This window comes from Neolamprologus multifasciatus, chromosome 3 (assembly GCF_963576455.1).
Source record: "Neolamprologus multifasciatus chromosome 3, fNeoMul1.2, whole genome shotgun sequence".
In the NCBI taxonomy this organism is placed as follows: Eukaryota; Metazoa; Chordata; class Actinopteri; order Cichliformes; family Cichlidae; genus Neolamprologus; species Neolamprologus multifasciatus.
This window is the reverse complement of record NC_140441.1, coordinates 14,558,940-14,571,716: the sequence shown is the minus strand read 5'-3', so window position 1 is coordinate 14,571,716 and position 12,777 is coordinate 14,558,940. Positions and strand designations below refer to the sequence as shown.

The window sequence follows — 12,777 nt, the reverse complement described above, 5'->3', positions numbered from 1 at the left end:
GTGTCACCGCCTGTTTATGTGACAGCTGATTTCAGAGGAATTCCCCGACCAAACTTTTACCCCTTTTACCTTTACCCTACAAGCAGTAGCGACGCTACGTCACAGCGCTTGGCTAGATCTCGCGATAGCTGCTGCGCATAAAAACCGCCACAGCCTGCTCGCTCAGTATCAGTCAGCTCATTGACCGTTTGGAAATAGTTGAGTTACTCGGTAAGTATCCACTGGTATCTGTTTCATTGTGTGTTTTAACTGCTGTTTAATACAGTTACATTGCCTTTCTATCGGTAGAAGGTTCACTTGAGCGTTTATTATTATGTAGCTAACTATGAGAAACTTTAAAGAACCTAATACGGAAGTAACAACCTCCAGTTTATCTGCTGTAAAATGTCGTGATTCTACGTGTTTGTTGTTTTCTTGAACTAAATCGCATTTTCTTTGTCTGCAGGTTTATCTGGACAGAAATGGCAACCGCTGAAGTTATTCCAACTCAGGTGAGTTAATTTTTGGCCTCAGGTACTGTAGTTTTAAGTACATTTCGTGAAACTATGCTTTCAAATGTCTTATGTGGTTTACAATTTTAAAACCATGGGTTTACGCCGATAGCCCGTCACAAAATAGCACTCCGTAATGTTTAAACGAGTTCGGAGACACTCTCTGGATCAGACTACACTGAGTTTGTTAACTATTTTCTTTTTGTTGGCTTTACAGAGTGTGGTGGAGAGGGTCGCCAGCCTTCCTCTGGTCAGCTCCACCTATGGCTTGGTGTTCAGTGTGTACTCCAGCACAAAGGACAACCACCCGTACATCAAGACTGTGTGTGAGGCCGCGGAGCAAGGAGTCCGCACCATCACCTCAGTGGCTCTCACCACTGCTTCACCCATCATCGACAAGCTGGAGCCTCAGAGTAAGAACCATTCATCCGTCTGTAGGCGTGGTATTAGAGCTGGGAGGAGGTCAGAGTTAAACTGCAGGGATGATTAAACTGAGTCACGCTTTGAAACCGGAATTTCAAGTCAGGCCGTTGAGGCATTGCGACCTTTCACCCACTTATTATAATCAGGCAGAAATAAGCATCATAGCTTCTGATACGGTTTAGATTTTATACTTGTTTTACTTTTAAGGAACATTTACTTACTTTATTTAATCTTAAACATTCTTTTGTTTTTTCTTCTATAGTTGCCATGGCCAATGATCTTGCCTGTAAAGGTTTGGACAAGATTGAGAAAACCCTGCCGATTCTTCACCAGCCCTCTGAGCAGGTATGCATTGATTCATCAGCAAGCTCAATTTCACAATGTGAAATGTGCTTATCTCCTCGGTTATCAGCCGTGACCTTTGTCCCATTTTTCACAATTGCTGTTTCCTCACAAGCTTTAAACTTATCCTTTGCTGCAATCACTAAAATAAAAATGCATGTGGACCTCCCCAGATTGTGTCCAGTGCCAAGGATGTAGTAACCACTGCTAAAGATGTCGTGACGGGCACAGTGTCCGGTGCCAAGGGCACGGTCTCAGACACTCTGACCACCGTTGTGGAGAAAACCAGGGGCGCGGTGCACGGTGGGGTGGACAAGACCAAAGCTGTCGTCAACGGCAGCGTGAGCACTGTACTGGAGAGCAGAGTGGCACGGCTCATCAGCAGCGGAGTCGACACAGCCCTGAGTACATCCGAGAGTCTGGTGGAGCAGTATTTACCTATGACTGAGGCTGAGCTGGGTGAGTGGAATCAAAAGACAAAGGAAAAAAATGCCTCTATAGATTTTTCTTTAAATATTTAAGGAAATACTTATAATGATTTACGTGTGTGTGTGTGACAAAGTTCAGTTAGTGGTCCGGTTTCCAGAAAAGCTGACCGGATCAGATTATGCGTGTAAATTTGCATTAGCGCCCTCTTTGGGTGACTACATATTAAAAGAGCTGATCAGGCTGAGCTGTGGTGTTTTGAGGCTTATGAAACAGTCTTGATACTATGATTCTTTCAACTGATCTCTTCTCACGGTTGTGAACAAGTACAACTAATGTTTTTACACTTGTCCACACTTTAGGTTTTAAGAAAAACAAGACAACTTTATATAGTTTGTTGTTTGACTGGGATTTTCCATGTTTCCCTGCCTTATAACAGAGCTGGAGGCAAAAACTGTGAAAAGCTTTGACAACAAGGAGCCGAGCTACTACGTCCGCCTGGGCTCTCTCTCCACCAAGCTCCGCAAGAGAGCGTACAGCAGAGCCGTGGTCCAGATACGAGATCGCAAGCAGCGCTGCATGGAGTTCATTTCTGAGCTGAACTCCACTGTTGACCTGGTGGGCCTCCTCCACACACACACACAAACATAATGAGCAAGGAACAAGATTCACAGGAAGGGACTTTTTTTTTCTTTTTTGAGGGGAGGTTATAACATTTACTCTTTTATTCCTGGATATCAAAGAAATGTTCATTATACAAACAAGCAGTATGTTTTAAAGTCATATATACAGTATTTAGACCATTTTTTGAATATTTAACCCTTAAAAAGCGATGACAACACATTCACTGACATCAGTAAACGCCACACTGTTGGCCAGCATCAGTCATCATGCCAATATTGGTTAATTTTATTATCCAGATGATAGAGCCATTCTGTCCTTTCACTGCTTTTGGACTTAAAAAAAAAATAAACATTTCCTGTGTTTTTCTTCAGATTGAGGTTGGCAGAAAGAACATTGACAGTGCTAACCAGATGGTGAACAAGAAGTTGAATTCCCTGGTTGCATGGAAGTCCAGTAGTCCAAAGCAGGAGAACGATCATGAGGCAGAGGTAAAGATTTACATTGAGATAAAATATTATCCATAAGATTCACTTATGGTAGAGTACACAGCACGTATCTTATTGAATTAAAGTGGGAAAATAATGCAAACTTATTCAGATCTGTTCCTCTCCATCTATGCAGGTAATTGAGTCCCGCACTTTGACCCTAGCGCGTTCCCTCACCCAGCAGCTTCAGACCACCTGCCTTGTCCTCGTCTCCAGCCTGCAGGGTCTCCCCAACCACATCCAGCAGGAGGCGCTGTCCCTCGGCTACTCGGCCTCACAGATGTACACAAACTTCAGCAAAGCTAACGCGGTGGGAGACCTGCCAGACACAGTGTTGACCAGCAGCAGAGTTCAGCTAAGCAAAATAAAAGAGTCCCTAGACAACGTCATGGATTATCTGATCAACAACACGCCACTCAACTGGCTGGTGGGACCTTTCTATCCACGGATGGCTCCCGAGCCCACTCCCATACCGGCATCTGAAGACAGCAGCACCTACGCCACATCCTCCAGCTCTTCTACACAGGGACAGAGGGAGGAGCCCATGGAGGTGGAGATGGCATCCCTGTAGTGATCCATTACAATTTAAAGCTTAATATTCTGAATTTTGTGGCAATATTTGACAGCTTTGTATGCAAACTTTTACTTTTTTTTTTTTTTTTTAAATCTCAGTAGCACAGAACCTGAAATATGTAATTCCACAGTACCAAGAAAGTACATTTTATTAACTTTAGAATCTTGAACTACAAAACTATTGTGCAATTTCATTCTCCACAATTATCATACAAATTTATCTGGAAAAATAAACCTGTGCTTGCTTCAGTATAAACGTGTGAAATCTGTTCAGAGTTTGCATCAAGTTATTGTTGAAAGTTCTTAGGGACTAATACTTTTACTATCATGAAATGTGTGTAAGCCATTACCTAGGCATGGGCTAGCCCATACTACCTTCAGTTTAACCTGCACACCCAATAACACTGGTCCGCATTTGATTACTATTACACAACATTTACTCCACGTGGTACATTTAAGGAAAAACTAACACCTCACCTGCACATTTGAAATACCATCATACAAATAATTTGGCACGTAGTCATGAATTAACACTTAAAATCTTTATTATTAGTGTTAAAACCCACAAATGCATTGTAAATACACCGCACAGCTGAACACGTATAATAGAAACGTCTTGAAGTTAAATGTGTTTCTGAGCTCCATCTGGGTAGACATCCTGGACACGGGGATAGTTGGGTTTCTTCAGTCATCCGTCACAGCCACTCCGCTGTGACAGATAATCTATCAGACTCTGAAAAGTGACATAACAGTTTCAAATGGAGTTTCTATGTACAGTTTGTAATGAAGTGAGCCTTCTCCTACCGAGAGCTTCTTAATCTGGCACCGCGCCACGTCATCCAGCATGTCCCAGTTAATGTCATCTTTAGTCTCTTCAGAAAAGCTCACCATCTACGAAGAGAAACACTTGACTTGTAAAAAACATCATCAATGTCTAGAATCTGTTAAACCGCAGGACCTCAGGTCACATAAGGAACACTTTATTCAAAAATCTGACTCCATACACTGAACTCAAGGACAAGGACAAACTCCTTCGTTTTAGGCCAAGTTTGACTCTTAAAGGCAGCACAAAGAAAAAATGTAGAGAAAGAAAAAATAAAGTACCAGTCCCTGTGCTGTGGTTACAGTGATATGTGCAGTAGAGCCTGCTGTAGAACAGTGCAGATCACCAGCAGAGACCACAGACCTGCGGGTCAACACAGAACTCACATCAGTGCATTTTAATGAGAGCTGACAGTATTTGTACTCACCAACTATTTAAAAACAACGTAGGAGCTAAACTTCACAGTTTAGAGCATTAAAAAAATAAAATAAATAGTTTTAGCCAGAAACAAAACATATGCAGTACATGTTTCTGATCGAACAAAGGCGTCAAACAGACCTGAGTTTAAGTCTGGACTGGCTCAGCGGGGACGGGTCGTTGGTCTTGCAACTTGCCAAGCGGCGAGTTCTCTTGGTTATGACTGAGGAGGATCTGCTGCAATTAGAGTGCTGGTGTTACAGCTGAACGGCCTTTCATTTTACCTGGTTGTTTGCATACTCCACTCCCCGTGTAGAACAAGTGGTTTTTTCCATGCCAACTAAAAAGCAGCAATGGCCAACCCCACGTTTAAAAGTGCTTAGCGAGGGTTTTATGACCTGCTCAGACTGACGCTGGTGACCAACAAAAATTCAGTCAGGGGTTCTCTTGGGCGTCTTGGTATGTTACCAAGGTGGTACCATCAAAGAGTCAATATATCCTACTATATGTAATTTTCCTCTGATGATCTAAACTCTGTTCACAAGCTAATGAGCTCCATTGATGTCATTACCTCCTGGGTATCTAGAAATCTTTGAGAACTCTTGGCAGGTCGAAGTAATGACAAACATACCAGTTAAGAAGAAAACCAGTTCAACTAACACTGGATAAGGCCTTGATCGGGTTCAGAGCCATAAATAACCATGCACTATGTGACTTTGAGCCTAATCCTTACATGAGATTTCCAGTGCTGTTACTACAAACTAATGTCCTCGTCCTTTTAGTCTCCTTCGCTCCCTAAACACAAAGACACAAAACAAGACAGAAAATAAAGAAATGTAAACGATTGCTTTTATTCCCCAGAGATCGTTTCTTTTAATGAGGACTGGAAAGTTTAAAATCACAGTGACAGCCATGCCTGTGCAAATACACCTGCTGCATCACCTACCTTTGACGTTTTGGATGAGACCCTGTGGGTTGGGGCAGACTGGTCTGGTGAATCAGTGGATTTAGCTGCAAAAATACGAGTATAAATAATGGCAGCTAAACAAACTCAAAATAACTTGGAGAAATTGAGGTTTGTGTCTTTAACTATGACAAGATCAATTGTTAACCTCACTGGACAAAATGGAAAAATGTAGCTTGATTTCACCTCTTTTACTGGTTATCTTTTTGCGGGGCTGGGGTACCTCACCAAACTCATTCTGCAAAAGGTCCAAGTATAACATATGATTAATAAAAAAAATAAAAATAGACAGCAGATTATAACCAGAAACCCAACTCACCTTACTGGCTATTGATTTCTCACTGGCTAAGAATTCCTCCTCTACAAGAGAAAACAGTCGGTAGTTGTTGTTGTTCATGTAAGACGCTCAAAATAACAAAAATCACGGAGGACTCACCGCTGATTAAATCCCCTATGAGGGTGTTTTGAAGAGAAGGAGGCATCTTCATCAGCTCCACTTTGAATACTTTTTCCACTGTGGCCAGCGTGTTCTCCATTTTGGCCTCCAGCTCGTTCACGCGCTCTTGGGCTGTAAGGAAAGATGGATGGACGTCAGAAATGAAGTATGAAGCTTTACGTGTGTGCGGCTGCAGCTGCAGCTCACCTTCTTTCTCAAACTGTTGGATGAATAGAGCCAGCTTGCTGCGCCGCATTTCCCGGCTCAGCTCTTCTTTACTCTGCACGCTTCTTGTGTTTTTCGTCCGCCGCGACGCCATCTCCCCACACTGCTTTGGTGGACTTTAGTTTGTGCATAAATAACTCCTGTTCTCCACAGCCGCACACCTGACACCGCAGCACTTTTAATGAAGATATCCATGCGCGCAGCGGGGTGGAATGTGGTTATTCTAGAGCTGACCGTGTTGCTTGGCCTCGACTTCACTGTGATGAGTACAAAACTTGAACTAAAGTTAAAGCAGCTAAATGCACTCAGAATTTGCAACTTTTTTGTAGACTGGATGACCTTTATGAATCTGAAATGTTCCATGTGTATTTCTATGTTATGTATAATCCGGGTTATATATAACTTTCCATATACATGCCTTACTCTTCAATATTGTACAGGCAATTTGTCTTCGAGAAAAACAGTCTTGATCCATCTGGGGATTCCATAGGCCCTGAATAACTGCAGCAGGGCTGTGAGTGAGGAGAGTTTGTTTGCTAAATTGTCAGAATCAGAGACTTTGTCAATTGAGTTGTCATAGCAGTTATTGACTTAAGTTGTTTCTATGTATTACTGTGAAGCACTTTGGTGCGCCTTCGGGTTTTTAAACGTGCTATATAAATAAAACTCATTTATATTGTATTGTATTGTATCAACAACCAGGCTAACAGGTTGTCTATTATGAGCCTGCAGAGGCCCTGAGAAGCTATGTTGGTAGCACTGTTACAGCCACGGTGTAGGACCGAGGTCTATTCCAGGACCTCCATCAGCAGCCAACTGTTTTATTTGAACGCAATTTGTTTATCTGTTTCTATTTTTTCTAATATATTTCTAATTCACTTTTCCTCGCTGACCCTTTTGCAGCTGCAACATGTCAGGTTCCACAGTGGGTGATTTTATGTCTGTGACTGTGAGTCAACAGGTCTGAAAACAAGGCTTTGCAGCTTTTTAGAAGTCTGTTCATCTTGGGACATTATAAAGTTTTGTGCATTTTGTATATATTTTGCCACTAACACTGCAAACTTGAGAGGAACCAACACTAATCAGAATACACAAAATGTAGGAGTAATTCATTAATTAATTTAGGATTTCTCCCTTTTTAATAAAAAAAACCCCCAACACATTACCTAAAAATAAGACATTCAATAACAGAATAACAACAGTAGAGGAATATTGCAAACTATTTTACTTCTTTTTTTTTGTTTTTTGCTTTTAACAAATAAGTCAAATAGTTTTAAACAGGCGACTTAGTTTGAGGTTAGCGCTATGAGTTTTCCCTACATATCAATCCTGCTCTTTTCTTTCACAATAAATAGATAAAATAAACAATAAATCATATTTAGACCCGCTACAGTGCAGAAGCTTGTGAAATTTTCTGACAACATTTAAACACAGTGACTGCAAACTCGCTGTTTTTGAACATAGAGAGGAAAACAAATGTGAAAAACCCTGCCTGCACCCTTCTTTGCTTCTTGCCTTTTCTTTCCAAGCTACTTAGACTTTGCTTCAAACACACACAGGCAGAGAGAGACTGGCTATCCACCCTGAGAGTGGTCAGTCCTTTCAGTCAGAAGAAATGTGCACTGAGGGGGCTGAACAAACATTTCAACTCCTAAAACTCTGGAAATTACTGCACTGTCTTATGTCAAGGGCGTGGTGACTGCTGGTTTTATCAGGCATCGGCACAGAAACAAAAAGAAGTTTGTTTCTGTCAAGCTACTGGACTTATTTTTCTACAAAGACTTGAAGTTTGAGAGTGTTTAAACAAGAGAGAGAAGTGTGAAAATGTTCATGCCTGTCTGAGAAAAGTGTATGTAGTGTGTAGTGAGGGGTTTAAAGCCTTAAAACATCTATAATAATTGTAAAAAAAAAAAATAAAGCTGGCTACTTTGCAGATCTCACCTATCGCAGGTTAATTTTAGAACGTAACGCGATAAATGAGAGAAGACTGTACACACAATTCAAATAAGATTTCCTCCTCCGGGTAACAGTATTTTCAATAATAAAAAATAAACAGAAAAAATAACAGAATAACAACAAAAAGCAATATTTAAAACGATTATATTTATTTATTTGTTTATTTATTTACAAAGAAGTCAAACCGTTTTAAACAGGCAACTTATGTTGAGTTTAGCGCTATGGGTTTTCCAACATGATGATCCTGTTCTTTTCTTTCACAGACCAGTGTGTTATGTTATCTATGAAGCAGATAAATACTGTAAACAAGAAATCATATTTAGACCCGCTACAGTGCAGAAGCCTGTGAAATTTTGTGGGAACATTCAAAAACAATGAGTGTAAACAAGCAGTTTTTGACAATAGAGGGGAAAAATTCTTTACTTCTTTAAACACACACACAGAGACACTGGCTGTCTAGCTCCCTCAGTCAAATATAAAACAAGTTCAACTCAGACGTCGGCACAGAAACAGAAATAACTCTGTTTCTGTGACGCTTTGGTCACAATTCGCAAATTATTCTTGTTCTTTGGTGCTTTTTAAATTATTTAGGTTAATTAAAAAAAAACATTAAGTGAACATAGCTTTAATAAAATAATAGTGCTGTGCACTAGAGGGTTAATTATTCTGAGAGCTGCACATTAGCCTCCACTATTTTTTACCCCAAAATCTATATTGAAAAGAAACTTTATATTTGGACGTTTGTTTCAATCGTCTTAGCACAGACGCATAAGTTGGAAAATGTGACAAAAAAATTTAATTTTGTTACTGGCAACTTCTCCAGGGTCGAGACTGAAAATGGGTACATGGATTAATAACAAGGAAAGATAACTGTGTGTTTTTTAATAATACTTATGTATTGATTTGATTTTGAAAAAACAAACAAAAAACAAACAAATAAATAAAAAATAAACAGAAAAAAAAATAAAACTGTGCAGGTTGTATTGACGCGGACCGGCTGCTCTCCCCAGCCGATGGTGTCGGTCACACACTGCTATGCCTGCAATCCCCATTCTGGATAACCGTCTGGATTACCGCCATCATAACTCTCCTAAAGAATATGACACCAATCCTCTGTGTCCCAAAGAAGATCATGCCAATTAGCCCGTCAATCTCGTCGTAGTAGAGATGCAAGTGAAAGGATCGCAGCTGCAGGACACACAATTGTGCTCGAGCAGCTCGTTCATTATCTTCATCCATTCCTTCAAACCCGGGAGAAGAAGAACAAATCACAGAAGAGTCAAAGATCACATAAAAACTTTCGTCAGATAAACATTTAAGGGAACTTGAAAAAACAGAAACGGCACAAGTTTGTCAAAGGTAGGAACAATGAACTGAAATCGCTTACGTTTATTAACAATGCTGAAGATAATGATCCTTTTCTTATTACTTCTGTCGAAGCCTTTATAAGCACCAGCGAGGTTTGTCACCTAAAACTGGAGTAAGGGAGGAGATGTTAAAAGCAGTTTCAATCCTTGCTGGCCTGCAAGGATTGTGCTGGAAGTCAGGTGTAGTACGATTTTAGTTTCAAATTTTATATAATTTTCGAAACTAAAATGCAGTTTTTAGAGTGAATTGTTCAATGTTGTCATTTTTATGCTTACCATCTCTACATTGTTTTAACTCTGTGATGAAAGGAATTTCCTTATCCATACTTATTAACCATATCCCAGACCGGCCCAGCCAATTCCAGTTTCCAACAATGGCTATTATTACTTTTTTTTTTTTTTTTTTTTTTTTTTTTTTTTTTCGCCTGTCCCATTTGGTTCTTTAGCCGTCAGAATTGTTGTCTGAAGACCAACAAGGATACCCAATGGATTTATTTTGCCAAATGGATCATCATGGCATTGCCGTATTGGTCCATTTGATCGACCTTTGTTTTTATTATTTATTTTATTTTCAGTTGTTACAGACGGGACAGACATGAGTGAGGGATAGGAAAGGGAGAAAGAAAGAGGAAGGAAAAGAAAAACAGAAGGGGAGAGGGACAGTGAGAAAGGGGGGAAGAAAAAATATCTCCGGGATCACCTGTTGAGAGAAAAAGAATAGAAAACAAGCAAAAAAAAAAAACAAAACAATGCAACATACTATACACAACACCATCGCATTAATCTAGCTAAGTGTAAACAGCAGTAAATACTAAATATTGAATGTTGTTGTGCAGCACGCAGGACAGACAGCGCACAATGTGCTTTGAAGTAGCAGCCAAGAAAGGTGTGATTTAAGTCTACGAATAGTGAACACCCATGTGCACACCTGTGTGGATCGGCGCGCTTGTATTCAAATGGTTTCCCCATGTAATGGTCTGCTAGAGGATGTAGAGAGCCATAGCCCCGTCCCCCAGGGCATGAAGCAGGCATGGAGGAGATCCAGGCCCCAGACATCCAGAGGCCCCAGAGTGCAAGAGCCCAAGGAGGACTACCGGAGGGGCATCCGTGCCACCTTCATGGGAAGGGCTGAGGATCCCCAGATGAGGGGTCACCCAGTAGCCACCGGGCAGAAGCTAGAGGGGGCTGCACCGGCGTGCCCGCCGGCTCTGCCGGCAGCCAGCTGTGCCGGCAGCCAGCTGTGCCAGAGTGAACCGAGCCGCAGGCACAGAGGCCGGAGGCCCGAGGGCCCCCCGCGCCCCGGAAGAGGCCTGACCGAGCAGCAGGCGCCAGGCCCCGCCAAGTAGTCACCGGGAGTGAGCTGGTACATACCTGAGCGCCCAGCCCCGGACACCAAGAACCACCAACGCACCGACCCCTGAGGGCATCAGTCACCGGCAGGGAGTGTGGTGAGGGGAGATAGGCCTCCACACTTTGGAGGGCCTTGGAGTTCCCAGAGAGGTGAAGTCTAAGACCCGACCTGACATATAGACACAGACAAACAGGCACACACAGACACAGACATGCATTCCCACCCTCATGCACACATATACAAACACTCAGCACTCACCCAACGCAGGAATAAACGTAAATGGACATGTACACACAATCACACTCCCCAAACATACTCTATATCCCGGGTCCAGGTATCCTCACCCCCAGAGATGGAAACGGCACCCAGACCCAAGAGATGTTACCCTTCCCTCCGGGGTGGAGGCAAGCAGACCGCCCCAGGCTCCGCAGCAGCAGGGAGGCCAATCGGACAGCCAGCATCTCTTCCCAGCCCCCCCGCCCCGATGGCTAGCAGAGAACAGGGGTGTGTTAAGACCCCATACCTCCCTCCTCCCGCTCAAGTGTAGTGTTGCTGCGTGTTGCTCTAAAGTGTATTTAAAACAAGGGAGAGCATGGTGCTGCTGCCAGAGAGCAGCAGGTGTTAGCACGGCCCCTCCCGAGAACCCTCAATGTCTACATGGATTTAAAATTGAGAGGTGGGCACCGGCGCCAGAGGCAGGTTTGAATACACAGACCGTCTACTGGACGCCGTTAACGTGCCCACCCTCAAGGCCCTATATATATATATATGTGTGTGTTATGAGAGTGTAAGTAATGTGGATGTCTAAGTTGTGAGATAAAATTGAGGCACAGGTGGCCAGAAGAGGACAGAGGGGGGGGGAATGTCTCCCCTGCACCCTGGTGACACACCCGCACCCCAAAGCCCTACCTGTGTGGGTGGGTGTGGTGGAGCGTGAAGAGGGAGGCAGCCGGGGATGGGGAGGAAAAGAAGGGAGGGGAGGGTGTCCCTCCCTAGGGCCAGCTCCCCCGCTGACCCCAATATGCACCCCCGTCCTCTGGTATCCACCAAGGCAAGGGAGCCCAGGCCCATCCAGACCGGGGCCTACGGCAGCAACACCGCCAAGCCCCACAGGACCCGGGGCAGCCCACTCTACCCCACCGCAGAGGAAACTGTACCCACCCCAACATTCAATCATCTCCCAGACTACACAAGACACAGACACCCAGGTTAAGTTTATTCTCCACCTCTCCTATGTCTCTCCCCCACCTGCAGAGTGGACTCCTGCAAAGATGGAACAACTTCCCTGCCAGTTCAAGAGCCCCCCGGTTAGGCCGATGCACAAGAGGCCCCCTGCGCCAGGGCTGAGCCCCCGTGCACCCACCCGCCCACAACCTCGGCGACACACCGACGAGGACCGAAACCCCCAAGGCCCAGCCAGAGCCCCAGCACGGAGGCGAAGCACCCCCGAACCCCAAACCCCCACGCCCGCCCCGGATCCACTCAGGGGCAGCCAGGCCACCAGGCCAGTAACCTACGTCCGCCAGCACAGACCATCCTCCAGCCCCGCTGCACGCGGCCACGAGGAGAACAACCTCTGAGAGCGACCAGAGCCACTAACCAGGTTATGAACACAACCCCCGGGTTAAGCCCTCCAGGGATAACGTCTCTAGGGGTCCTCCAGGTGCCCTAAGCCCATCCCAACCTCCACATCAACCACAATAGCCAAGGCGGGACCAAACCACGACCCCCCACCCCCGCTAGGTGATGGAGCCGATCAAAGGAGCCCAGAGGGATTGATCTAATGTGGTGGCAGAGGCTATATGGCTAGTAGCAATGGCTACTATTACTGCAGCTACTTAGTTTTAATATTACTCTTATTTCTCTTTCTGGGT

At 43.8% G+C, this 12,777-nt stretch overlaps 2 protein-coding genes across 3 annotated transcripts in view; one reads left to right on the top strand and one right to left on the bottom strand.

The window, feature by feature from the left end:
• The window catches only part of cdca9 (cell division cycle associated 9), a 45,403-nt gene extending 38,990 nt beyond the window's left edge, over positions 1-6,413 (bottom strand). The window contains exons 1-10 of one of the 2 annotated variants that reach the window (XM_085144479.1): positions 6,212-6,413; positions 6,005-6,136; positions 5,888-5,928; positions 5,755-5,806; positions 5,551-5,615; positions 5,338-5,399; positions 4,746-4,838; positions 4,469-4,550; positions 4,169-4,255; positions 2,365-4,097 (exon numbers count right to left, since the gene is read on the bottom strand). In XM_085144479.1, the coding sequence (XP_085000605.1) occupies positions 4,053-4,097; positions 4,169-4,255; positions 4,469-4,550; positions 4,746-4,838; positions 5,338-5,399; positions 5,551-5,615; positions 5,755-5,806; positions 5,888-5,928; positions 6,005-6,136; positions 6,212-6,323 (771 nt within the window). In that variant the 5' untranslated portion in view covers positions 6,324-6,413 and the 3' untranslated portion in view covers positions 2,365-4,052. Of the gene's footprint in view, positions 1-2,364; positions 4,098-4,168; positions 4,256-4,468; positions 4,551-4,745; positions 4,842-5,337; positions 5,400-5,550; positions 5,616-5,754; positions 5,807-5,887; positions 5,929-6,004; positions 6,137-6,211 lie in introns of both variants that reach the window. The other variant, XM_085144471.1, reaches the window with a different exon arrangement.
• On the top strand, positions 130-3,620 carry plin2 (perilipin 2). The gene is made up of 8 exons (XM_085144457.1): positions 130-210; positions 446-491; positions 709-904; positions 1,177-1,259; positions 1,430-1,715; positions 2,122-2,300; positions 2,678-2,794; positions 2,928-3,620. The coding sequence occupies exons 2-8, from the start codon at positions 462-464 to the stop codon at positions 3,360-3,362; spliced, it is 1,326 nt and encodes a 441-aa protein (XP_085000583.1). The 5' UTR covers positions 130-210; positions 446-461; the 3' UTR covers positions 3,363-3,620.
• Positions 6,414-12,777: the final 6,364 nt, after the last annotated feature.

Excerpts from the sequence above, each read along its gene's own strand:
- plin2 (XM_085144457.1), top strand. The coding sequence starts at position 462 with ATGGCAACCGCTGAAGTTATTCCAACTCAG. Across the intron at positions 905-1,176 it reads CGACAAGCTGGAGCCTCAGA|TTGCCATGGCCAATGATCTT; the intron begins GTAAGAACCATT and ends TTTCTTCTATAG. Across the intron at positions 1,716-2,121 it reads TATGACTGAGGCTGAGCTGG|AGCTGGAGGCAAAAACTGTG; the intron begins GTGAGTGGAATC and ends GCCTTATAACAG.